At 38.9% G+C, this 23980-nt stretch overlaps 1 protein-coding gene across 2 annotated transcripts in view; it reads left to right on the top strand.

The window, feature by feature from the left end:
* Window positions 1–17635, top strand: part of RPF2 (ribosome production factor 2 homolog) — a 33323-nt gene extending 15688 nt beyond the window's left edge. For both annotated transcript variants that reach the window (XM_058734990.1, XM_058734991.1), the window contains exons 7-10: window positions 1910–2009; window positions 10601–10703; window positions 16433–16577; window positions 17392–17635. In XM_058734990.1, the coding sequence (XP_058590973.1) occupies window positions 1910–2009; window positions 10601–10703; window positions 16433–16577; window positions 17392–17571 (528 nt within the window). In that variant the 3' untranslated portion in view covers window positions 17572–17635. The remainder of the gene's footprint in view (window positions 1–1909; window positions 2010–10600; window positions 10704–16432; window positions 16578–17391) is intronic.
* Window positions 17636–23980: the final 6345 nt, after the last annotated feature.

Consider the following 23980-nt stretch of genomic DNA (forward strand, 5'->3'; position numbering starts at 1 on the left):
CTCACTTTCTTTGCCCCTCCCCCCACTCCCTCTTTCTCTCTCTCTCAGAAATAAATACACTTAAAGAAAAGAATTATTTCCTTTCTTTCCCTTTGTTTTAAAAAAAACTTAATTCAGAAATTTAGTTCAAGGACATTACATAATTATAAAGTTTTTAGTATACTGTATGACAGTACTTATGTAATATTTTGAATTTTTAGTGCCTTTTAGATAATTCAAATAAAGCTCATCTGTTGTAGTTTCTTCTAGTTCTGGCTTTACACATTGTGAAAAATATCAGTGACCTACGTGTTAAGTACTGTTTCATGTAACTTGTTCAGTTACATATATATATATTTAAAAAAAAATTTTGTTTAATGTTTATTTATTTTTGACAGAGAGAGAAGAGACAGAGCATGAGCAGGGGAGGGGCAGAGAGAGAGGGAGACACAGAATCGGAAGCAGGCTCCAGACTCTGAGCTGTCAGCACAGAGCCTGATGCGGGGCTCGAACTCACAGACCGCGAGATCATGACCTGAGCCGAAGTCAGATGCTCAACTGACTGAGCCCCATTGTTCATTTATATTTTTATGATGTGTGTACTGGGTCATGACATAACATGCTATTTTTTATTATGCATTGTGGTCAGGATGTTGCTTCACTTTCTCTTACCTTCTGTGTACTTTCTTTTTTTAAAATATTTATTTTTTTTTGAGAGAGGGAGAGACAGTGTTAGCAGGGGAGGGGCAGAGAGAGAGAGAGAAAAGGAAACACAGAATCTGAAGCAGGCTCCAGCTTCTGAGCTGTCCGCACAGAGCCTGATGTGGGGCTTGAATCCACAAACCATTAGATCATGACCTGAACTGAAGTCTGGCGCTTAACCAACTGAGCCACCCAGTGCCCCATTACTTTCTGTATACTTAAATAGCCTCCATAGACCTAGGGGTAGCAGCAGCAGGGTCAGGGAGGCACAGATGGAACATGGAAGAGTCATTGGGTCTGGAAGGTCCATTCAGGCCCTAGAGGACACAGATCTTAGGTACACCTCCTAAGTAGAGACAGTTAAGGTTCAGAGTTAGGAAGCAGAGACTGTCAACAAGAGTGAACAGGAAGAGGCAACAGGTGACCTCTGGTCCTAGGGCAGAGGATATTTGTTTTCTTGTCCTGTTTTCTGTTTGTTTGTTTGTTTCTAGATGTGTACAGTCCTTGATTGATACCAAAATAGAGGTGCTAGAATCAATGGGAAGCTCAGACTAACACTTGTTCACTGTCATAAATTAATCATTCAGTTAAAGAGTTTATTAGATTTTTTCCTTTTATTTTGGTGGCTTTTAAAGGTTATTATTATTCACATCACATTCTTCTTTGTACGGAAAATCCAGAACTGGACAAAATACTTTTTTTAGTGAGAGCCTCAACCATGCTGAGTAAGGATTGCCCATACTTTCTATAGCTTGTATAAAATTCTCTTGTTTCTCGTGTTACTGTGGAGTTGGTAGTTTAATCTAGCTTTCATTTAAATAATGTTTATGTGACACAGTAGGAAAGGCACAGTGGTAGTAAATGATTTAAAGAAATTAAATTTGTTTATACTCTGGGATGTTGGTTGTTAAAAGGCTGTGTATGTTTTGCAGCAATTTTAGCTTTTTATTCTTTGTACAGAATAACTTTAAAAAATAGCTTACATCATTCTTTGACCACTTATTAATTTGGTGATATGAAGGGAGTGGAACAAAAAATAATTTTTTAGTTTAAAAGTTGCAGCTGTAGTTTTAAATCTTTAGATTTTAATCAGTATTCATAAATATAGTTTTAGGACAGTTAAAATATGAAAACTAATCACTGTGTAAGAATTGACTACTTTAAAATCAACTTATAAATAGTTTAGAATTGATAATTTTATAATTATAATTTTTTTTCTGTTTCATAGAATAGTAAATGTCCTGAGGGAACAAAACCCATGTTAATATTTGCTGGTGATGATTTTGATGTAACAGAAGACTACAGAAGGCTAAAAAATCTTCTTATTGGTAAGTATTTTAATACTTCTCCACACGTTTGCTCAAGTAGGCAATCTAAGACTGTCATTGGTGGCACTTTGCCACTTCACTGTATATATACATCTTTTTCTTTTTGATCTCTTTCCTTTCTTCCCCCCTTTTCATTTTCTTTTTAAAAAAAATTTTTTTTTTTAATTTTTTTTTGAGGTGGGGGTGGGGACAGAGAGAGAGGGAGACAGAATCCGAAGTAGGCTCCAGACTCTGAGCTGTCAGCATAGAGCCCAACGTATGTCTTGAACTCACGGACCACGAGATCATGACCTGAGCCGAAGTTGGATGTTTAACCAACTGAGTCACCCAGGCACCCTTTCATTATTTTCTTTATTCCCCACTAGCAGTAAGGGAGAGTTAATGGATGTTATAATGCATTGATCATTTTTATTTTTTGATGCTCTAGTAACTTCATTGTCAACCTATATATGAAACATTTTACACTTTATAAAATGCTTCCACCCATTTTATGTAATTATTGGCATCATTAAATTTAGAAAATTGAGAACTTAAATTTTCAAGATTGTTGTACATCATCCACTTCCAACTCAAAAACCTCTATTTTTCTTAGTCTTGATAGGGAAGGTTTTTTTAGACTCTAACCCCTTATAACTTTTTTTTTTTTTTTTTAATCTCTCCCAATTTCCTTCCTCTTTTTTCCATTTAAAGTGGCTTATTAAAAATACATTGTACACATTCCTATTGTCTTTTTTGATTTTTGTTCTCGTTTACCTAGTTTCTCCCATTCTTGCAAGTTTCAGATCAAGTTTCTTTCCCAGAAAACTTTCAGTGACTTCCCAACTCCTTTTTTTTATTATCCTTAATGATCGATCCTAAATGCCAAGCATATACTACGTGCTTTATATGTATTGTTTTATTCTCACAACCTTGTAAGGTTGTCTTATAGATGAGTTATTCTTGGTGAACTACACTAGTTCCTAAGGACTTATGTAATGACTACATCCTTTCCTATGTGTTCATAAGTCTCCTTCATTTTTTTTCATTTTTTTTTTAATGTTTAATTTTGAGGGGGGCGCAAGGGGCAGGGAGAGAGGGAGACACAGAATTCGGAGGCAGGCTCCAGGCTCTGAGCTGTCATAACAGAGCCTGATGCGGGGCCCAAACTCATGAACCACAATATCATGACTTGAGCCGAAGTCGGATGTTTAAGCAAGCCACCCAGGTGCCCCTATTAATTAATTAATTATCTATCTATCTGTTTATCATCCAAGTTAGTTAGCATATGAATGCAACAATGATTTCAGGAGTAGATTCCTTAATGCCTCTTATCCATTTAGCCCATCCCCCCTCTCCCAGCCCCTCCAGTAACCCTGTTTGTTGTCCATATTTAGGAGTCTCTTATCTTTTGTTCCTCTCCATGTTTTTATATTATTTTTGCTTCCCTTACGTTCATCTGTTTTGTGTCTTAAAGTCCTCATATAAGTGAAGTCATATCGTGTTTGTCTTTCTCTGACTAATTTCGCTTCACATAATACCCTCTAGTTCCATCCACATAGTTGCAAATGGCAAGATTTCATTCTTTTTGATTGCCGAGTAATACTCCATTGTATATATATATAGACCACATCTTTTTTATCCATTCATCAGTCCATGGACATTTGGGCTCTTTCCATACTTTGGCTATTGTCCATAGTGCTGCTATAAACATTGGGGTGCATGTGCCTCTTCGAAGCAGCATACCTGTATCCCTTGCATAAATACCTAGTAGTGCCATTGCTGGGTCGTAGGGTAGTTCTATTTTTAATTTTTTGAGGAACCTTCATACTGTTTTCCAGAGTGGCTGCACCAGCTTGCATACCCACCAGCAGTGCAAAAGGATCCTCTTTCTTTGCCTTCTTTCCAACATCTGTTGTTGCCTGAGTTGTTAATGTTAGCCATTCTGACAGGTGTGAGGTGGTATCTCATTGTGGTTTTGATTTGTATTTCCCTGATGATGAGTGATGTTGAGCATTTTTTTATGTGTCGGTTGGCCATCTGGATGTCTTCCTTGGAGAAGTGTCTGTTCAATTGGCTTATTGGAATCTTTGCTATAGGTTCTTACCTGAATTTTTGATGAGTTAAAAAAAGAAAATCATACATGAAAGACAATGACCAACATTTCCTTTTTTCAAAATTACATACCCCAAAATATCAAGGATGGTTTTTAGCTAAGATTACTTGTACTCCATTGGCCCAGATTTTCTGCCTTTTTCCCTCCAGTTCCGTAATAATTGTTAATTGTCAGTATATATTTGTTATAACAGAAGGCTTTCATTTGCTTTTGTATAATTGGTTTTTATAAAAACTGTATTATTTTGTGCTTCCACTAGAGGGCAAGAATAACCACATAATGCAGTGGTGACGGAGAGGGAGTGAAAACCAAAAAAGGAATCTGGGGAAAGAAGGAAGGTAGAGGAGTGAAGTGAGATTGTCAGGTCCCAAGGGCAGTTGTGTTTTTAATGTAAATATGAAGTAAGCCAGCTGCAGACTCCTTGGTGTATGTTTTGTGTTCATATGAAGTAAAGTAGAGCAGTGGGGAAAGAGAATGTTATCAAGGGCTTCCATCCTTTTAGGAAGTTCTCTTTTTTTGGTAATTGGCCAGAAAGAAAAGTGAAGTTATTAACTTCAGTGTTTTTTTTTTTTTTTTAATGTTTATTTATTTTTGAGACAGAGAGAGACAGAGCATGAACGGGGGAGGGGCAGAGAGAGAGAGGGAGACATAGAATCGGAAACAGGCTCCAGGCTCTGAGCCATCAGCCCAGAGCCTGACGCGGGGCTCGAACTCACGGACCGCGAGATCGTGACCTGAGCCAAAGTCGGACGCTTAACCGACTGAGCCACCCAGGCGCCCTTAACTTCAGTGTTTTTATGCCAGGTGTGCATTTAGTTCACGCTGAACTAAATTTTTTTTGCTTCTGTTTTGCTTTCTTAAATACTATCTAGATTTCTATTTAATCTTAGTGGTATTGCTTTTCCTTATAGAAAATCAGTATATCTGTTTTTAGATTTAGTGCATCTTTTTTTTTTTTTAAATTTTGAGAGAGAGGAGTAGGGAGAGAGGGGGAAAGAGAATCCCAAGCAGGCTCCTTGATGTCAGAGCAGAGCCCGACATGGGGCTCGATCCCAAAACTGTGGGATCATGTAGGTCAGGTAATTTATTATGTTTGACTCTTTCTATAGCTTTACAAAGGCAATCATGTTAGTCTGCTTGGGCTGCTGTAAAAAATACCATGTGCTGGGTGGCTTAAAAAACAAACAGTTCTGGTGGCTGAAAGTGCAAAGTCACAATTTTTGATGAGGATTCTTGCCAGCTCTTGCTTTGTGCTCCTGGCTTTTCCTTCAGGGAGGAAGGAAGGGAAGGGAAGAGAGGTGGAGGTGGGGGGGGGGGCGGTCAGCTTTCTAGGGTCTCTTCTTATAAGGACACTAATTCTATGGGACCAGGGCCCCACCCTTATGGCATGCCTCATTTAATCTTAATTTCTTCCTCAGAGGCCCATCTCCAAATTCAAACACATTAAGGGTTAGGACTTTTAACATATGAATTTAGAGTGGCAAGGGGGTAGGGGCAAACATTCAGTATATTATAATATTAGTCCCATATTGTGGATGAAGAAGTTGAGGCCAATTGAAGAGCTAGTAAGTGGCAGAATCAGGATCTGCTGTGTTCTCTAACTGTGGATCCCCTGGTCTTTCCTGTCAACACATGGTAACCTTCTGTCCCCTTTCTCGATGTGTTTACTCGTGGACATAGCCACACGTGAGATCTTATTTTTACTTGGAATTGATCCGCTGAAAAAAAGATCCAAGTTGGGGCTTTCCTTCTGACAGTAACCAATTTATCTTCCTCTTCTCCACCCCCTTACTTGTATTTAACCAGGTTTTTATGTTTATCATTACTCATTAGTATCTCTCTTGTTACCTTAGCCGTCATTCCTGCCCAGTTTCGGGTCAGCTTTTTTGGCAGTGTTCTGAGTTTCCACACATTTTAATTCATTGCCCCTTTGAGGTGAGGTTTCCATGTTTCAGACTCCTCTTACACATTCATTGCTCCAGTCCTGCAACTAGCTGTTTTCTCTAAGCAGCCCTGAACTTTTATTTTTTAATGTTTATTTATTTATTTAGAGAGACAGTGTACACATGTGCAGAGGAGCAGAAAGAGAGGGAAAAGGGAATCCCAAGCAGGCTCTGGGCTGTCAGTGCAGAGCCCGATGTGGGGCTCAAACTCACAAACTGTGAGATCATGACCTGAGCCAAAGTCAAAGAGTCAGACGCTTAACTGACTGTGCCGCCCAGGTGCCCCAACCCTGAATGAACATTTTTAAAATGAGAAATTATTTTAGAAACCACAGTTTGGGTGCCAGGGATTGTTTTGTGGTTGGTCACTGTAGGCTTTTTTAGAGAATGGAACTGTGAATTAAGATTTGTTTGTTAAGATAAAATGTATCTGAGTTCATACTGAAACTTCTAACTCAAATTTCGGACAAAAGGATCTTAACTTCATTGACTTCACATGCGTACCTTCTTTCGTCCATGAAAAAAATCCAGGTTCTCAATGATCCAACACAAGTATGCATTTCTTTTATACTGTACTACCTACCATACAGTGTTACTACTGATGATGTGAATATTGAGTGCAGTTGAAGGTTTTGTTGTGTTGTTTTTGGGGTTTTTTGCAGTTCTTTTTGTCTATAAAATACATCCTGCTAAGAATATATGGTCAAATCACTGTTTTGAAGTCACTTGAAATAGTTCTTTTCTGTATGATTATGCCTTCAGCTCAGTATGCAGGTTCATTTGTTTTCAGTTTTTAGGGATTACTTTAAATTTTTTAATTTTAAATTATATAACTTTTGAGATCTGCTTTACATAAAAGCAAGTCTGCATATTTAAAGATTTAAAATTTGATGGTTTTTGACATCTGTAATACACCTGTGAAAACACCACTTCTGTCAAGGTATAGAACCTGTTACACCCCAAAATTAGCCTGTGTCCCTGTGCGATCTATCCTATTTCTGTATTGTAAGCAAACATTAATCTGCTTTCTGTGATTATGGATTAGTTTGCATTTTATAGAGCGTTAGGTGAATAGAATCACAGTATGTACACTACAGTATGTACTTTTTTTGGTCTGGCTTCTTTCACTCAGCTTGTTTTGAGATTTGTTGGATCTATCAGTAGTTCATTTCTTTTTATTGCCGAACTGTATTCCATTTATAGCTGTTTCACAATTTGTTTATTTTGTCATCTGTCAATGGACACTTAGGTTGATTCCAGCTTTTGATTAGATCAAAATTTTGGTGAGTAGAGCTGCTATGAACACTTATATTCAGGGGGCACCTGAGTGGCTCAGTCTTAGGTTAACTGTGTGACTTTGGCTCAGGTTATAATTTCATGGTTCGTGAATTCGAGCCCTGAGTCAGGCTCTGTACTGACAGTTCAGAGCCTGGAGCCTGCTTCCCATTCTGTGTCTCCCTCTGTCTCTCTGCCCCTCTCCCTCGCATGCTGTGTCTCTCTGTCTCTCAAAAATAAATAAACATTAAAAAATTAAAACATCTATATACAAATTTTTTGTGAGGGCATATGATTTCATTTCTTGGGGCGCCTGGATGGCTCCATCGATTAAGCATTCAACTCTTGATTTCAGCTCAAGTCATGATCCCAGGGTTGTGAGATTGAGCCCTAACGTTGGGTTCTGGGCTGGGCATGGAGCCTGCTTGAGATTCTCTCTCTCCTCTCCCCCTCCCTTGCTTGTGCTCGCTTTCAAGAAAATTTTTTTTGATCAGTAGAGCTGCTGTGAGCATTTATATACAGATTTTTGTGAAGGCATATGTTTTCATTTCTTTTGGGTAAATACCTAGCTGGGAATGGAATGGAATGGAATGGTAGGGTCATTTAAATAGCGTATGTTTAACGTTTTAAGAAACTGTTCTCCAATACGGCTGTCCCATTTTACATTCCTACCAATGGTGTATGAAAAGCTCCAGTTCCACTGCCTTGCCAATACTTGGTAGACCATTCTTTTTAATTTTAGTTATTCTAACGAATATTGTATGCTGATAGTATGTGTTTCTAAATAATTTCTATAAAATTTCTTAAAAATTTATATAAAATAAAGTAGTGCTATTGTTGAAGTTGTAATTTGCATTTTCTGATTAATGATGTTGAACATCTTTTTGTGTGCTTATTGGCCATTCATATATTTTTGGTGAAGTGTCTATTCAAATCTTTGCCTTATTATTTTTTTTTGGAGGTTATTTGTCTTCTTGAGTAATAAGGTAGGGGTGTTTGTGTAATAAGGTGTGGGGGGGGGGGGAGCAGAGAGGGAGAGGGAAGTCCTTTGTCTCTTTGTCTGATACATAGTCTTTGAATGTTTCCTCCCAATCTGTGGCTTGCCTTTTTTTTTCAGTGACGTCTTTCAAAGAACAGAAGGTTTTTGTTTTGTTTTGTTTTGTTTTAAAAGAAGCTTTCCCTGTTTTATTTTTAACGTTTATTTAATTTTGAGAGAGAGAGAGAATATGTGAGTGGGGGGGGGGGGGGGGGACGACACAGAGGATCCAAAGCAGACTCTGTGCTGACAGCAGACAACCCAACGTGGGGCTCGAACTCACAAACCGTGAGATCATGACCTGAGCTGAAGTCAGACATTTAAGTGATTGTGCCACCCAGGTGTCCTGAGCAGAAGTTTTTGTTTTTTGTGACATCTGTTTTACATTTTTTTTCTGTAATGGTATGTTCTTCCTGTATTTTAAGAAGCCTTTGCTTACCTCAGCAGCATCACAAAGACTTTTTCTAGTATTTTCTTGTTGAAATCTTAAGAGTTTTAGGTTTTGCATTTAGTTATGATCATGAGTTAATTTTTGTGTATGGTGTGAGGAAAGGGCCAGTGATTTTAAAACTTTCCACTTCAGGGCCCCTGGGTGACTCAGTCAGTTAAACATCCAACTTCAGCTCAGGTCATGATCTTGCGCTTCATGGTTTCGAGCCCCACATCAGACTCTGTGCTGACAGCTCTCAGAGACTGGAGCCTGCTTCGGATTCTGTGTCTCCCTCTTTCTTTGCCCCTCCCTTGCTCACACTCTGTTTCTCTCTCTCAAAAATAAGCATTAAAAAAAAAAAAAATTTCTACCATCATTTTTTTCCTTTGCATTCTTAAAAGCTTATGGAAGAAACACATATTCCTGCTGTATGATTTGCATTACAAAAGCTGCTTCAGGGAAACTGAAATGTACATATCTTGTTCCCCAGAAAGATTGACTTCACTAGTGCTTCCAACACAATGAGGGGGACTTTATTAACTTGGCCACTGAAGGAGAGTTAGATTTTGACAAAATAATGGGAGCCCTGTTTATTGATTATGATGCAAATTTAGATCAGTTTACTTTGAAAAAGTATATACCTGGTTTATAAAAATATCCTTGAGGGATTTTTGTTGGGGGAGTAGGGAAGGGTGGTGTATACATGTGCATACACACTTGTTCCTCTTTTATACACGTTAGTGATTTTCTTTTAGTTAGCCATGAGAAAGAAAAAAGCAAACAACAAAGGATGTGTATGTCCATGCACTGGAGATGTTTCTCATCTGAGCTAATCGGAAGTGAGAAGGACAATGCTGGGTGGCTACAAATTGGGACCCAATGAGCTTTTCTGTTTACTACATCACTTGCCTTGGGGCATTTCTTCCTAATTAAGTTGGATAAACTTTTATGTATAACTTTTCCTTATCTAAATATTATTTGTGTATTTGTTTAGCCTTCTTGGGGTTCAGTCTTCTTGGCTGTAAAATCAGGGGACCAAACTTGTTTTTCAGACTTCTTTCATTCTTGTGCTACCTTCATACCTTTAGCCAAGTCCACATAGTATTATGGTGGTGTTCTCCGAAGAGGTTTCTTTACACTGACTCCTCTTTTTACAAGGAAACTTTATGTCTCTACCGTGAATGGCAAATGGTATCTGATAAAAAGATAAATAATACATAGTAAATTATTCTGCCTATGTATCATTCAAGATCACTTCATGTGCCACCCGTGGGGAAACAGCCTATTCATGGATCTCAGTGGTTCTTTTCTGGCTTTAACAATTTAGTTTGTTATCTTTGCTCATTTAATTGAGATTTCCTGTTAGAATTTTCTTGTGTCTTGGCTTCTACCATAAAACAGAGGCCAGTTTGATTTAACAGTCAAAGTTTGAACAGCTGTTTTTATAGGAATTTGCCATCTTAACCTACCTGTCTCATAGATAAAAAAATTTATGCTTTGATTTACATTTGTAAAAAAGTGAACATGCATGATAAATGTGATGGACTCTTATGCTGAGCATTGGCTTAGAAGGAGAACTTCACAACTGAAAAATTACATGGTTTAGTGAGCTAAACACGGAAAAATAGTCATGAGCTTAAATGGTAAAGTGATAAGAGTCTCAGACATTGTTCGGGGACCAGTTTTTGTGCCACCTTTTTATCTTTTTTTGTGAGCAGTGGTACGAAATGGAGCATCGACAGTCCAGCTCTCTGTAACTGAATTTAAAAACATGTCAGTTTTTTGTTTTTTTAACAACCTAAAATTTGTTTTTAGATTTCTTCAGAGGCCCCACAGTATCAAATATCCGCCTGGCTGGTTTAGAGTATGTTCTGCACTTCACTGCACTGAATGGGAAGATTTACTTTCGAAGCTACAAGTGAGTGCATTTGTTAGTATACTCTTGAATCCAGGGCTACAGCACTTTAGTGTGACTTTTATAGAGTTCGAACTTAGAATTGGCATTTGGTCCAAAGTTTGTCTGGAGAGTGGGCAGACAAGCAGTGGCAGGCACAGCAGCTCTGTGCTGATCCTCAGATGTGTCATCCCCCTGCTCACGTCTGCCTCTGAAACCCTGCTTTTCCAGGGCCCCAGAGCATCTGGTGCTGCAGTCCTCCGAGCTTAGAACACTAATTCATTGTGTAATATCTCCTTCTTTTTTTTGACTGGATTTAGAACACCGAGTCACAAGTCTTAGACCAGCCAAAGCAAATCTCAAAACTCTGAGTCTTCTGAGCCTAAAAACTGGAGTCTGAATGGAACGAGCACATTCAGTGGCTATTTTACCTTCTTCAGCCTAGCCCTTCTACCCCTACCACAATATAAATATGAATCCTAATGCTCTGATTTTGTTTTCATTAAAAAGCTTAATGACATGCTACAATTGTGTCTTTTGAGATAAGCATGATTTTTTTTTTCTTATTTATAACAAAGTGTTGGCCCTGGCTGATCAAGCCCACACTTGCCTAGAGAATATATTGACTTCCACAAGCTGCCTTCCTTTGTACATGAAAGTCAGACCGATGCCCGTTTTTGAGCTATGGTGTGGAAATGCAGCCTGAGAGCCACTGACAGTTCAGTGTTGACAGTGACTTGTGTGCATTTGTGCTATACATGCAGCCACTTGGGGACTTCAGCATTTCATCCATGGTTTAATTTTTTTTTTTTTTTTTTTAAGTAAACTGTACCCACAACGTGGGGCTTGAACTCATGACCCTGAAAGCAAGAGTCATATGCTCTACTGATGAGCCAGCCAGGCACCCCTCATTTTGGTTTTTTTCCTTCATCATGAAATACCTGGTTGACTAGCTTCTATCAATGAACGTCCGAATGAAAGTAAATATTCACCTTTTTTGTTAATAATTTACATCTTTGTTTCAATTGTATTGAGTCAGAGATAACTCCATTCTTCTCACTATATGTTTGGTGTCATCATTTCTGTTTTTCTATTTTCCTTTTGTTTAGATAATAATAATAGGGAAAATGCAGTAAAATATCCACATGATTGCAAAATGTAGTTAGGGATTTTATAATGATTTTTAGCTGGTTGAGATTGAAAGCCCCTTAAATGTGTTGGAATTTCCCAACTTACTTTGGGGCTATGAAGAATATAAAGTAGATGGCTCCAATTTATAGAACAAGAAAGATGAAAAATCACTAAATAAAAAGAATCTTTTTGGAAACTTGTGTTAAGCAGGCCCTAGGGACATAAAGGAGCTAAAAATATAAAGATCAAAATCTTTGAGGATGAAAAATGGGTAACAGTAATCTAAAACTCTTTCATTGTAAATAGTTTCAAAGAAAGTATTCACTTATATCAGAACTTATATTTAGTGAAAAGAAAGATTAATTTGTAAAGAAAGAAATGCAGAGATAATAAAATGGTCAGAAAATTAGTAAATCAGACTTCGAAACATGGATAAATTAGCAGTGTAACTACACATATCTACCCATCCACTTACTTTAAGAAGAATTAACTGGAATCACTGTTAGATTAGCATGGCATAACCATTTCCATCCCTTAGTGGAAAAAAAAAAAAGGTTTGAATTTTTCAGATCAGAGACCCTAGAGTAAACTTTTAACCCCAGGTATTTTGTGTAGGCCCTGTAATACCTGTTAGCTGTTGATTTAAAATAGAAAATAGACTGTGGGTGCCTGCCTGGCTGAGTCAGTGGAGCATACAGCTCTTGATCTCGGAGTTGTGAGTTCGAGTCCCATGTTGGGTGTAGAGATTGCTTAAAAATAAGATCTTAAAAAAAAAAAAAAAAGTATTGTGTGATTGAGAGCAAGATGCTAGTGGAGAAAAAAATCACTAGATTAGTTTAGCCTGCAGGGGCTGTGCCCCACTTGGGAGAGGAAGAAAGAAGTGGTCTGAGGAATGAACATCACCTCTGAGCCTACTGACTTGGCTCAGGGCCAGGCATTAGCCACATGACTTAGGCAGAGCACTTCTCCGGGCCTTTCCTTTGCAAAATGTAGCGATGCTATTTCGGTAATTCTGCAGCCCCTCTGTGATCAACATTAATTCCTTTATAAGAGGGAAAGAGTTGCAGGTAGAGGTGGGAATATGCCAGAGAAGTGTGCCTGACTTCGTGTGGTTCCTTAGGCATTCTTGCAAGCTACACTTCTGTGTCCTGCCTTTGCTTTTACCTGGAACAGTTGGTACAAGGTAATAGTTAACATTACCACACATTACTTGTGAAGATTAATAAGGTTAATTTTATAAAATGGCTTAGAGTTTCTTGAATGAAAGGAAGTGTAAACATGAAATTGTGTTAATATAACCTTTGATCTGACCTTTTGGGGGAATAAATCATATTGTTACTGGCCTCTTCCTGTATATTGTATAGTAATTAATTCCTCATATGCGAGTGATCATTTGTATTTCTTGGAGAATTTTATTCACTTAGAAAGTTAAAGTTCTGAATATAAAAATTTTTAGTAACTGCCACATTTGCCTTTACGATGGCATTTGTAAGGTTTTATGGGGAGAAACATGCAAAACGAAGTGTTAGCATACCTTAAAAAGCAAACAACATTATAGGCAAGAAAACAATATCAGCAGAAGAGAGGGATATGGAAGGGAGAAAAGTAAAGAAATTAAACTTGAACAAAAGTGGTAATGGCAGTCTTTCTCAAGAAATAGGCAAACAGTGTTTTAAAATATACAGAAATTACCCATCAACATATCTTATAGCTTGAGCCCATCTGAAAACAAAGGAGCTGGGTTGTCTTTGTGTCTTATAGTATATAACCTTGCGGAATTGAATATCACTTTTGATTACAGGGAGCCAAAACAAAACAAAGCTTGAGGTTAGGATCTGAGATGGAGTTAATAGGCATATTGGTATAACACTTCTTGGCGTAGGTATTTGGCTGGAGACATGATGGCCTAGAATTGAAATGTCTATCTTTAAAAAAATAAAAAAAGTGTGAGATGAATAATAGAACGGGGGTGAAGGAAAAGGGTTTCAATTGTGTTTTTAATGGGTCAGTGTCAGTCTCTTCTTTTTGCTTAGTGTGATTATAAAAATCATTTATAAATTCTCTGTTAATACATTTCCTCAATCATTTTAGATTCTAGATTTCATTGTTAAAAGTTTAATCGAGTTGGGACGCCAGGGTGGCTCAGTCAAATAAGCGTCTGACTTCAGCTCACGTCCTGATCTCGTGGTTTGTGAGTTCAGGCCCCACATTGGGCTCCATGCTGCGTGGAGCCTGCTTGAGATTCTCTCTCTCTCATGCCCTCTCTCTCAAAACAAACTATAAAAAATATTAAAAAATAAAAAGTTTAACAAAGAGAAAGGATTAAAGGTCTATCACCAGCAACCATATGTAGAAAACTGATATCTGGAGAAAGTTTTCTTCTATTTCTGTCCGTTTGATGTGCCAGTAAACCTGCTCAGTGAAGTAATTCAGATAAGATCATCTATACAGACAGTATGGCCCTGTAACTTAATTCTTTGGTAAATGGCAACACATGTAGTTATATATATACATGTAGTTATGTAGAAAATCTTAATTATATACACCACTCAAAAGGTTACTCTGTTAGGAGGACACTTTCATAAATTAAAAGGTACTTGGGTAACGTGAATCCGTCAGGCATGCCAGGAGCTGTTCTAGATCTACAACACTTCCATTTAGCTGAAACTCAGCATTTTAAGTGGTAGAAACATTTTTAGTTTGACATTTTTAGATATACAATGTCCCTGATGTCTTAAATAGTCTGCTGAACACAAGACATTAATCAAGATATTTTAATGGGAGTTCAGCTTTAAATATCCTTTATTGGAGGTACTGAAAGTGTGGATGCAAAAGCAGAAGTATGTGTGTTAGAACTGAGTCAAATGGTCACTGCCACCATATGCTTTGAATTAGCTTTTATGGAAGATGCCCTGATATCACCATTTAGTTTCTAAAAGTATTTTCCCCACAGTGGGCCTGAGGCAGGCATTCTCTCAACTCTCTCCTACTGGAACCAGTATGCAGAGAGTGGCCTGAAGGCTCCTGTTTTGGCTTTTTTCTCTCTGCTTGCTCCCTTCAAGTCCCATAAAATATTCATGTTACCTTGTACTGTTATTGGAGCTTTTTTGTTTGTTTGCTTGTTTGTTTGTTTTTAACACTTCTGCTTTTGACATATCCTAGGCTGGTGTTCGTTTTGTTTTCTTTTTGTCTTGTTCAATTGGGTATAAATAACTATCTGATACAGCATATCTATCGTTATGACTCTTCTTGCAGCTAGTGGATGTACCTCCCATGGGTGGACTGTTTGCATGTGACGCGTTTAGGGCCCAAAGGGCTGTTTATGAGCTTATTATGCACATTCACTTCTGCTTCCTGATGTTTTCTTGCTCTTGGGTATTCCTTACTGTGCTCTACTCTTACGTTCTTTCTCTTCTCTCATGTCATTTGTTGTCTCTCTCTCATTCCACCTTTGGTGTGAAAAGTTTGACCTTTTATAAATGTTGTTTTCATTCAATTCTTTTAGTCCATGTGGAGATCTGGCCACTATAACAAATTGAGTCAGCTCAAACAATCGCCGGGTCTTTGAGCTGTTCTTGACTGTTCTGTGACTCACAAAAAGAATTTGTTAGTCTCCCTTCCTCCGGTTTCCACATTCCTCATCTGTTTCCACATCCATAGCTATTTGGACATATGTTATCTAGAAAGTTGTGGTTTTGTTATATTAAGCTTTTAAAATTCATTCCAGTCTATGGAGATCAGTAAATGTCTGTACTATGGACAAAAGTGGATTCTGAATGGATCTTTAAAGAAATAAGAATTTTTGGGGCACCTGGGTGGCTCATTCGGTTGAGCGTCTGACTTTAGCTCAGATCATGATCTCACAGTTTGTAGGTTCGAGCCCCACATCAGGCTGTGTGCTGTCAGCTCAGAGCCTGGAGCCTGCTTTGGATTCTGTGTCTCCATCTCTCTCAGCCTCTCCCCCGCTTATGCCCTGTCTCTCTCTCTGTCTCAAAAATAAACATTAAAGAAATAAGAATTGTTAATCATGTAAGCATAACATTTCAAAGGGCCAACTGAAAATGTTTTTGTAATTATGTAAATCTGTAAGTAAGATGAAGAAGTCAAATCAAAGGATTCCATTTCTTAAAACAGTTGTCTGTCTCACTTGCTGTTTCTCAACAGTATTGTATACTTTTGTGTTTGATTTTTAAAAACCAGCAAGCCAAAGAATATACTTGGCCTAAATGTGTAAAGCATTTAAGAAGTTTAGGCTCCTAGAGGCACCTGAGTGTCTCAGTTGGTTGGGCATCTGACTTTGGCTCAGGTCATGGTCTCACACTCCGTGGGTTCGAGGCCTGCATCGAGCTCTGTGCTGACAGTTCAGACCCTGGAGCTTGCTTCCGATTCTGTGTCTCCCTCTCTCTCTGCCCCTCCCCTGCTCATGCTCTGCCTCTCTCTGTCTTAAAAATAAATAAAAACATTTTAAAAAAGAAGTTTAGCCTCCTAAAGATGGTGTCATTTTATGGAACTGTAGTTCTCTTGAACAAAAATATTTGAGGGGATAAGGATTCCATCAAAGTCAAAGCAACATTTTTCTTTCTTTCTTTCTTTCTTTCTTTTTTTTTTTCTATTTCACAAAGGTTGCTGTTGAAGAAGTCTGGTTGTAAGACACCAAGGATTGAATTGGAAGAGATGGGGCCCTCATTGGATCTGGTTCTGAGGAGGACACATCTGGCGTCAGATGATCTTTACAAATTATCTATGAAAATGCCAAAAGCCCTCAAGGTTTATAACTTGCAGATTGGTGCCATATTTATTTGTATATTCCACTCTTCTTTCCAAAAGAGATTAGCAGCATAGTACATTAAAGAACATACAGAAAGAGATCGATAAAATAGATAAAATTAGACTCTCAGAACAAAGAAAAGGAGGAAGAAGCACATAAGCCAACCATAAAGGATAATAAAAGAGCTGTAGAAACCATGCATCAACTATAGCTGAGAGCTTTCTGGTAGCCAAGACTGCCAGTTTTCAGCAAGAAAGAATTGTGTGGGGCGTTGTGGAGATGGAGGATTTAGAGCACAGGATGTGTAACTCATATTGTTTAAAATGTGTTTTGACTTTCGAATGGTTTTGAAAAACAAGTAGAAATGGCTTCTCTGGAATGCCAATAAAGATTGACTAGATAGTCACAATTCCTTAAGCTAAACACAGGAAATTCTCTCACTGGATGACAATGGTTAGTGTAGTCTATAGTATTGCTTTTCAAATGTTGTCTGACAGTTTACCTGGGAGTTGTTAGAAATGCTGAGTCTCAGGTCCCTAGGCCTTTTGAATTATAATATGCATTTTAACAAGATCCTTAAGTGATTTATATGTACTTAAGTTTGGGAAGAAAAGTCTGTAGGCTTATAGACTATATTATTGAGTAGGAGCTCACGAATGGAAATTGTTAGTAAGACCTTTGTTGTACACTAGATTTTTACCAGTTTATGGTAGTAGAGACCATTACCTATATATATATATGTATATATGTATATATATATATATATATATATATATATATATATATATATATATGTATATTCTTGTTTCATAGCCAAAGAAGAAGAAAAATGTCTCCCATGACACTTTTGGCACAACTTATGGAAGGATTCATATGCAGAAGCAAGACCTAAGCAAACTACAAACCAGGAAAATGAAGGGGTTGAAGAAGCGACCTGCAGAAAGGATAACAGAAGACCAGGAGAAAAAATCAAAGAGAATTAAAAAAAATTGATGGAACTAGCCAATAACTGCAGTGTTATTGTAGTCTGTTTACCTAATAGAGTTATCAAGCATCAGTCATTTCAGAGTTTCTTACAAGATTTTATTGTATATTTTTATAACATGGTAATTTACCTAAACTATATATAAATTTACCTAAACTTAAAAATATGAATTAGGTTGAAAGTAAGCCTCTCTCTCTCTCTCTCTCTATATATATATACGTATATATATATATACGTATATATATGTATATATATATACGTATATATATATATACGTATATATATATATATATATATAAATACTTTAAATTTTTTAAAATTTATTTTGAAAGAGCACAAGTGGAGAAGGGGCAGAGAGAGAGAGGAAGAGAGAGAGAATTCCAAGCAGGCTGTGCACTGTCAGTGCGGAGCCTGATGCAGGGCTCGAACCCACAAACTGTGAGATCATGACCTGATCCGAAATCAAGAGGTGCTCAACCAACTGAGCCACCCAGCTGCCCCCTTTTAAATATTTTTTTTTTTAATTTTTTTTTCAACGTTTTTTATTTATTTTTGGGACAGAGAGAGACAGAGCATGAACGGGGGAGGGGCAGAGAGAGAGGGAGACACAGAATCGGAAACAGGCTCCAGGCTCTGAGCCATCAGCTCAGAGCCTGATGCGGGGCTCGAACTCACGGACCGCGAGATCGTGACCTGGCTGAAGTCGGACGCTTAACCGACTGCGCCACCCAGGCGCCCCTAAATATTTTTTTTTTTTTTAATATTTTTTTTTTTTTTTTAATTTTTTTATTTTTGGGACAGAGAGAGGCAGAGCATGAACGGGAGAGGGGCAGAGAGAGAGGGAGACACAGAATCGGAAACAGGCTCCAGGCTCCGAGCCATCAGCCCAGAGCCTGACGCGGGGCTCGAACTCACGGACCGCGAGATCGTGACCTGGCTGAAGTCGGACGCTTAACCGACTGCGCCACCCAGGCGCCCCTAAATATTTTTTTTAATGTTCGTTTAGTTTTGAGAGGGAGAGAGAAAGCATGTGCGTGGGGGAGGGGCATAAAGGGCGGGAAGAACAATCCCAAGCAGGCCCTGCACTGCCAACACAGAACCCCATGTGGTGCTCAAACCCATGAACTGCAAGATCACGACCCAAACTGAAATAAGAATCAGATGCGCAACCAACTGAGCCACCCAAGCATCCCAAGCCTCTTCCTTGAGACTTATCCTAGTGGGCCATTTTCTTTGAATGTTATGGTATTCCCTTTGCCCTCTACCCACCCCCCCTCCTGCAAAGTCTCCTATCTCATTGGATTGGTGGGTGAGGAGGGATCTCCAGAACAACGATTGGTATTTTAAAGAATTTCTGGATTAAGCTTTCAATAAAGGGAGGAAGCCATGGAAAGTAGAATTGGCCCAAAGGAACTGTATACACGCTCAGTATGAACTACCTGGAAAGTTAACCCCATCTTCCAGCACAGACCTACAGTCTGTCTTTTGTTTTTTTACCTTTCTGTTATTTTATTTTGTCTGTTTGAGATTCATTTGAGATTTTTAACTTTGTGTCTTAAAACATTTCTCTAAGAGCATGTCCGGTACCTGATCATTGACATATTACCATACTATTGGGTTTTTTTGTTTCAAGTTTTTATTTAAATTCCAGTTCATTTACATACATACAGTATAATACTAATTTTAGGTTGTACTATTGGTTATCTGAAGAGATTCTGCCACTAAGCCCTATCCCCACTCCTGTGAAAGAAAGGCAGTGTTAGTAGGGCTAGAAGTGAGAGAGGAGAGAATGGGTAAGTTTTGAGACAGAGAGCACTTTAGGTACTGAGTAGCCCTGGGTAGCTAAAGGTCACATAAAGGCCCTGGGTGTTTGCCCAGCAAGTGGGAATAAGCCAAAGCCAAACAGCTTGTTTTGAAATTTTCTTCAAGATGGGCCTTGTGCCCAGGAAATGGGAAGAAACTGTCCACTTCCTCCTCCTAGTGTTGCATACTTGTTTTCCTTAAATGTCGAATTTAGGTTCCTGGTAAAGAAGCTCCATGCAAGTGCAAACCTACCATGTTGTAAAAACACAAACCTCTATAAACTATCATTGTTCTAGGAAGTGGAAATGTTTTGTTTTTGATTCCATGTCAGGGGCCTGTGTGTACATTTATGGGAGTTTGCTGATACTAAGCCAAAGCTAGAGCCTCAGTTTTACCTTCCATATATTTTCCCTTGTAAACCTATTCCTTGGCCTTCCCTCTCCCCTTCCCTTTCCAGATGGCTAATACCTCTCATAAGAAAGGAGCTGTTATTATTCATTTACACTTATTGCTTGATTATACATTTAACCAAAGACCATAGAGTTTTAGATCTGAAGCAGATGTTTACATTTTATATTTTATGTCTGAATGGGGAGAAAAAGTTAATTCATATCCAGCCATCTATAAGTAAATGGATAATAGGTGGGGAGAAGGGGAGTCATGAAAGGGGCATCAGAAATAGTGAATGCAGAGTTCTTCCCCAGTGCCTGACCCCCGACTTCCAGCTACTGACACTTTGGGTAATAGTGATGCAGCAAAGCAATGGGTCACATTAGCCACCTACAGGAAGGATCCTGTCATAAGTTGACCTCTATCCCAGCAATTCAACTGATTTTAATGTACAGATGGCCACATTTTTGGTATGTGGGTCATTATCTTGGAGTGTTTGAAAAATTTTCGAGATTTGGTAATGCATCCTTTTGTTTCCTATGTAATTTTTTTTTAATGTTTTATTTTTGAGAGCGTGAGCAGGGGAAGGACAGAGAGAGGGGGAGTCACAGAATATGAAGCAGGCTCCAGGCTCTGAGCTGTCAGCACAGAGCCCAGTGCGGGGCTTGAACCCATGGACTGCAAGATCATGACCTGAGCAAAAGATGGATGCTTAATGACTTAGCCATCCAGGTGCCTCTCTTATGTAATTTTTATCTCAGATTATAGAGTGTCTAGTAAGTATTTGCATCCTGTTCAGTAAGAGAAGTATATAGTATTACTGAAATGTAGTTGGAAGCCTTTTTTTCTCTTTCTCTTTTTTTTTTAGGAATCTTTGTCGTAGTTGTTGAGCCATCTGGAACCCTTGATCCACCATTTATATCACCATTTCTGTGGAAAGTACACTTTAATTTCCACTTGTCCTTGAACGTAGGACACAGCATACATAAATTGGAGAGGTGGTAAACTGCCTGTCTTACTTCGTTTTTACTTAACCAAGTTTTACTTAACACTTTGGATTTTGGTAGATGAAGAATTTTTTTTTTAATACCAAATTCTTTTTTCTAGGTTGTTAATACTGATACCAAGCTATATATAATTTCATGAAATTTGGTTCCTTTTTATAACCTAAATGCTACTATTTGTTTTCTTGGTATTGAACATAATCCAAAGTAGAGATGTTATTACTCAGGAAAGGAAGAAAATAATTCACCCCAAGTCAGTTTTCAGTTATCTGATTACCTAGCTTCTTCTGAACCCCCATGTGGGGCCGGGAGAAAAGCTTTATTTATAATGGAAGAAGTTGAAACTATTGCTAACATTTGACCAAGGAAAGGCTTGTTTTTAAACCGAATTTCAGGGGCACCTGGGTGGCTCATTCGGTTGAATGTCAGACTTAGGCTCAGGTCATGATCATGTGGTTCATGGATCGAGCTCTGCGTCGGGCTCTGTGCTGACGGCTCAGAGCCTGGATGGAGCCTGCTTTGGATTGCGCGTGTGTCTCTCCCTCTGCCCCTCCCCTGCTTGCTCTCTGTCTCTCTGAAAAATAAACATTAAAAATTCCTAAAAATAATAATAAACTGAATTTCAGTTATTGGTGCTTTGTCCATCATAAAATTCAGCGCCTGCAAATAAATATACAGGGTCTTCATTATATCAACAGTATTTTTAAGATCGTCAACATGGTCAAAATATCCCCAAGCCGCATTAAAGGCAAATGTATCCTACCATATATTCTACACAATTGAATAATGTTTTACACAATTTCATTATGTATATAATGAAATATATATGAATAATACTCTACACATTCATTGAAATAAGTTACTATGGACCAGGAGGTAAAATGGGCTCACTGGCTTGAGGTTTATACTAGCTGTGACAAAGTCAACTTGCTTTTAAATGTATATTGTTTTTCTCTTAAACCAACAACTTGAATTCAAGTTTAAAAATAGCAAAACTGTCACTATGTTTCCTGTATCACCCAGAGTGGCCCATGTTAGGATTTAACTGTGCTTAGGTTGAATTGGAGCCATTTGCACTTTTTCCATTTGAAAGCTCTTTGGGAAAGAGTTTTAAAATAAGGGGAAAATATAAGGTAAGCCTTTCTTTTTAGATAACATATGCATTTTAAGTCAATTTTTGTTCTTTTAAACAACTTTCCCTCCTCCCTCCCCAAATCCATTTCCCGCCCACCTCCACCTTCACACCCACTCTAGGGCATCAGAAAATGGGTTCCAAATACGGGAGAAATGGCTGGCACCACAAGCTCCTGCTGAGCAGGGTTGGGGCTTGTTTGAAAGATGGCAGATCATGGGGAAATGACAAAGCTTGTAGAACTCAGCAGTTAGCATTTTTGCCGAGCAAAGATGAAAGCCCCTGAACTTTACTGGGTTTGGATTGGTTCTTCAAACTGAAAGCCAGGGTTCTGAGGGCTGAGCAAGAAGCAGAGTGGCGGGTGTTGGCTCTGGGAGGCACACCCTCCCATTCAGCTGCAGAGGCACCACGTCTGGATGCCTGATCAGGGTAAGGGGCTTGAAGCCAGGCCTTGTTCAGGTAACCCCTCTGTCCATCTCAGAATGCTGGAAGTGAGCGCAGGGGTTCTTGGAAGCAAAGTGCAAACTAGTAGGTGCATTTGAAATAGATTGGAAGATTCACATTCATCAACTTGAGGAATTTACTACCTCAGTCCTTTAGCTAGTTCCCCAGAGTCCTCTGACAGAGCAGATGGCAAGGGGACCTAACAGACCTCACTTTAGATGACAACCTGTGACAGCATGTCTGGTTCAGCCTCTCAGAGGCAGCTTTCAGGTTTATGACCCTGGAGGAAAGAGCATGAGAATTCATTGTCCCCATTAGGCCCCATTTCCATCCATTTAGCTCATCACTTAAAGCTAGCCCAGGTCACAAATGTGTTTTGAGTTTTACCCCCAGCACCTTTCTCCATATAAGGGGACCTTAGGGAAGGATTAGATGGAATCTTGAAAAATCAATAAAGCCCAAATGGCATGGGAGCTCCTTAAAAGAATTCTGACTAGAATACATGGGAGGGAGGCAGTGCAGTGTGGGGTTTGGAGAAAGTTGTGGCATTAAAAGAAACTGACTCCTGATGCTGAGAGCTCAGCTGAGATTTAAAAGGTCAGGAATCTGGGGTGCCTGGGTGCCTCAGTCAAGCGTCTGACTCTTGATTTCTGTTCAGGTCACAACCTCATGGTTTGTGAGTTTGAGCCCTGTGTTGGGCTCTGTGCTGACAATGCAGAGCCTGCTTGGTATTCTCACTCTCCTCTCTCTGCCCTTTCCCTGCTCGTTCTCTCTCTTGCTCCCAAAATAAATAAACTTTAAAAAATGAAAAGGACAAGGATCCAGTTAAAGAGAGCATAAAATGATGGGCAGCACCATTTAGTAGTATGGTTTTCTAAGAGTAATGTTGGAGTGGTTAGTTCCCAGCATTTTCCCCAGAAATACAAAGGAAACAAATGAGGTTTTGTTTTGTTGTGGTGGTAGTATGAAAGAATTTTTAAGTGCCTAATAAGGCAGGTGGTATGATACTAGCTGACAGAGTTCTTACGTTATTTCCATGCTTGAATATGAGAGGAGTAAAGCCATCATGGTTGAGAGGCAGAGTTCCAGAGAGTAATCCTTGTGACATCAAGGGGGTTAAGCATGGGTATGGAAAGCTCTTGGCTGATTGAAATGATTTGGAATCTCAATCCCAGACAGGGACAATCAGTTAATCTCAGAGGAATTGTGGGGAGTTGTGGCATTGGGTAGAGGTAGTTATCTTCTAGAACTGGCCTTGGTAACATTTGGGGAAGAATCATGTAGGTGGCTTATGAGCTCTTATGCAGAAATGGAGATAGTCAATGCTGGAGCCAGCCTGGGTTCCGTGGGGACTAAGAGTGTCAACCGTTCTCCCCAACCTTTTTAAAAAATGTTTATTTATTTTTGAGAGTGCAAGCAGGGGAGGGGCAGAGAGAGGGAGACAGAGGATCTTGAAGCGGGATCTGTACTGACAGCAACGAGCCCAACGTGGGACTCAAAGTCACCAAATGCAAGATTATGACCTGAGCTGAAGTCAGAAACTCAACCGACTGAGCCACCCTGGGGCCCAATCCCCTTTATTTTTGGAAAAGAGTTGACTCTTGAACAACACAGGGGTTAGGGGAATCCCCCTCCTGTGCAGTA

The sequence above is a fragment of the Neofelis nebulosa genome, chromosome 6, assembly GCF_028018385.1.
Source record: "Neofelis nebulosa isolate mNeoNeb1 chromosome 6, mNeoNeb1.pri, whole genome shotgun sequence".
NCBI lineage: Eukaryota > Metazoa > Chordata > Mammalia > Carnivora > Felidae > Neofelis > Neofelis nebulosa.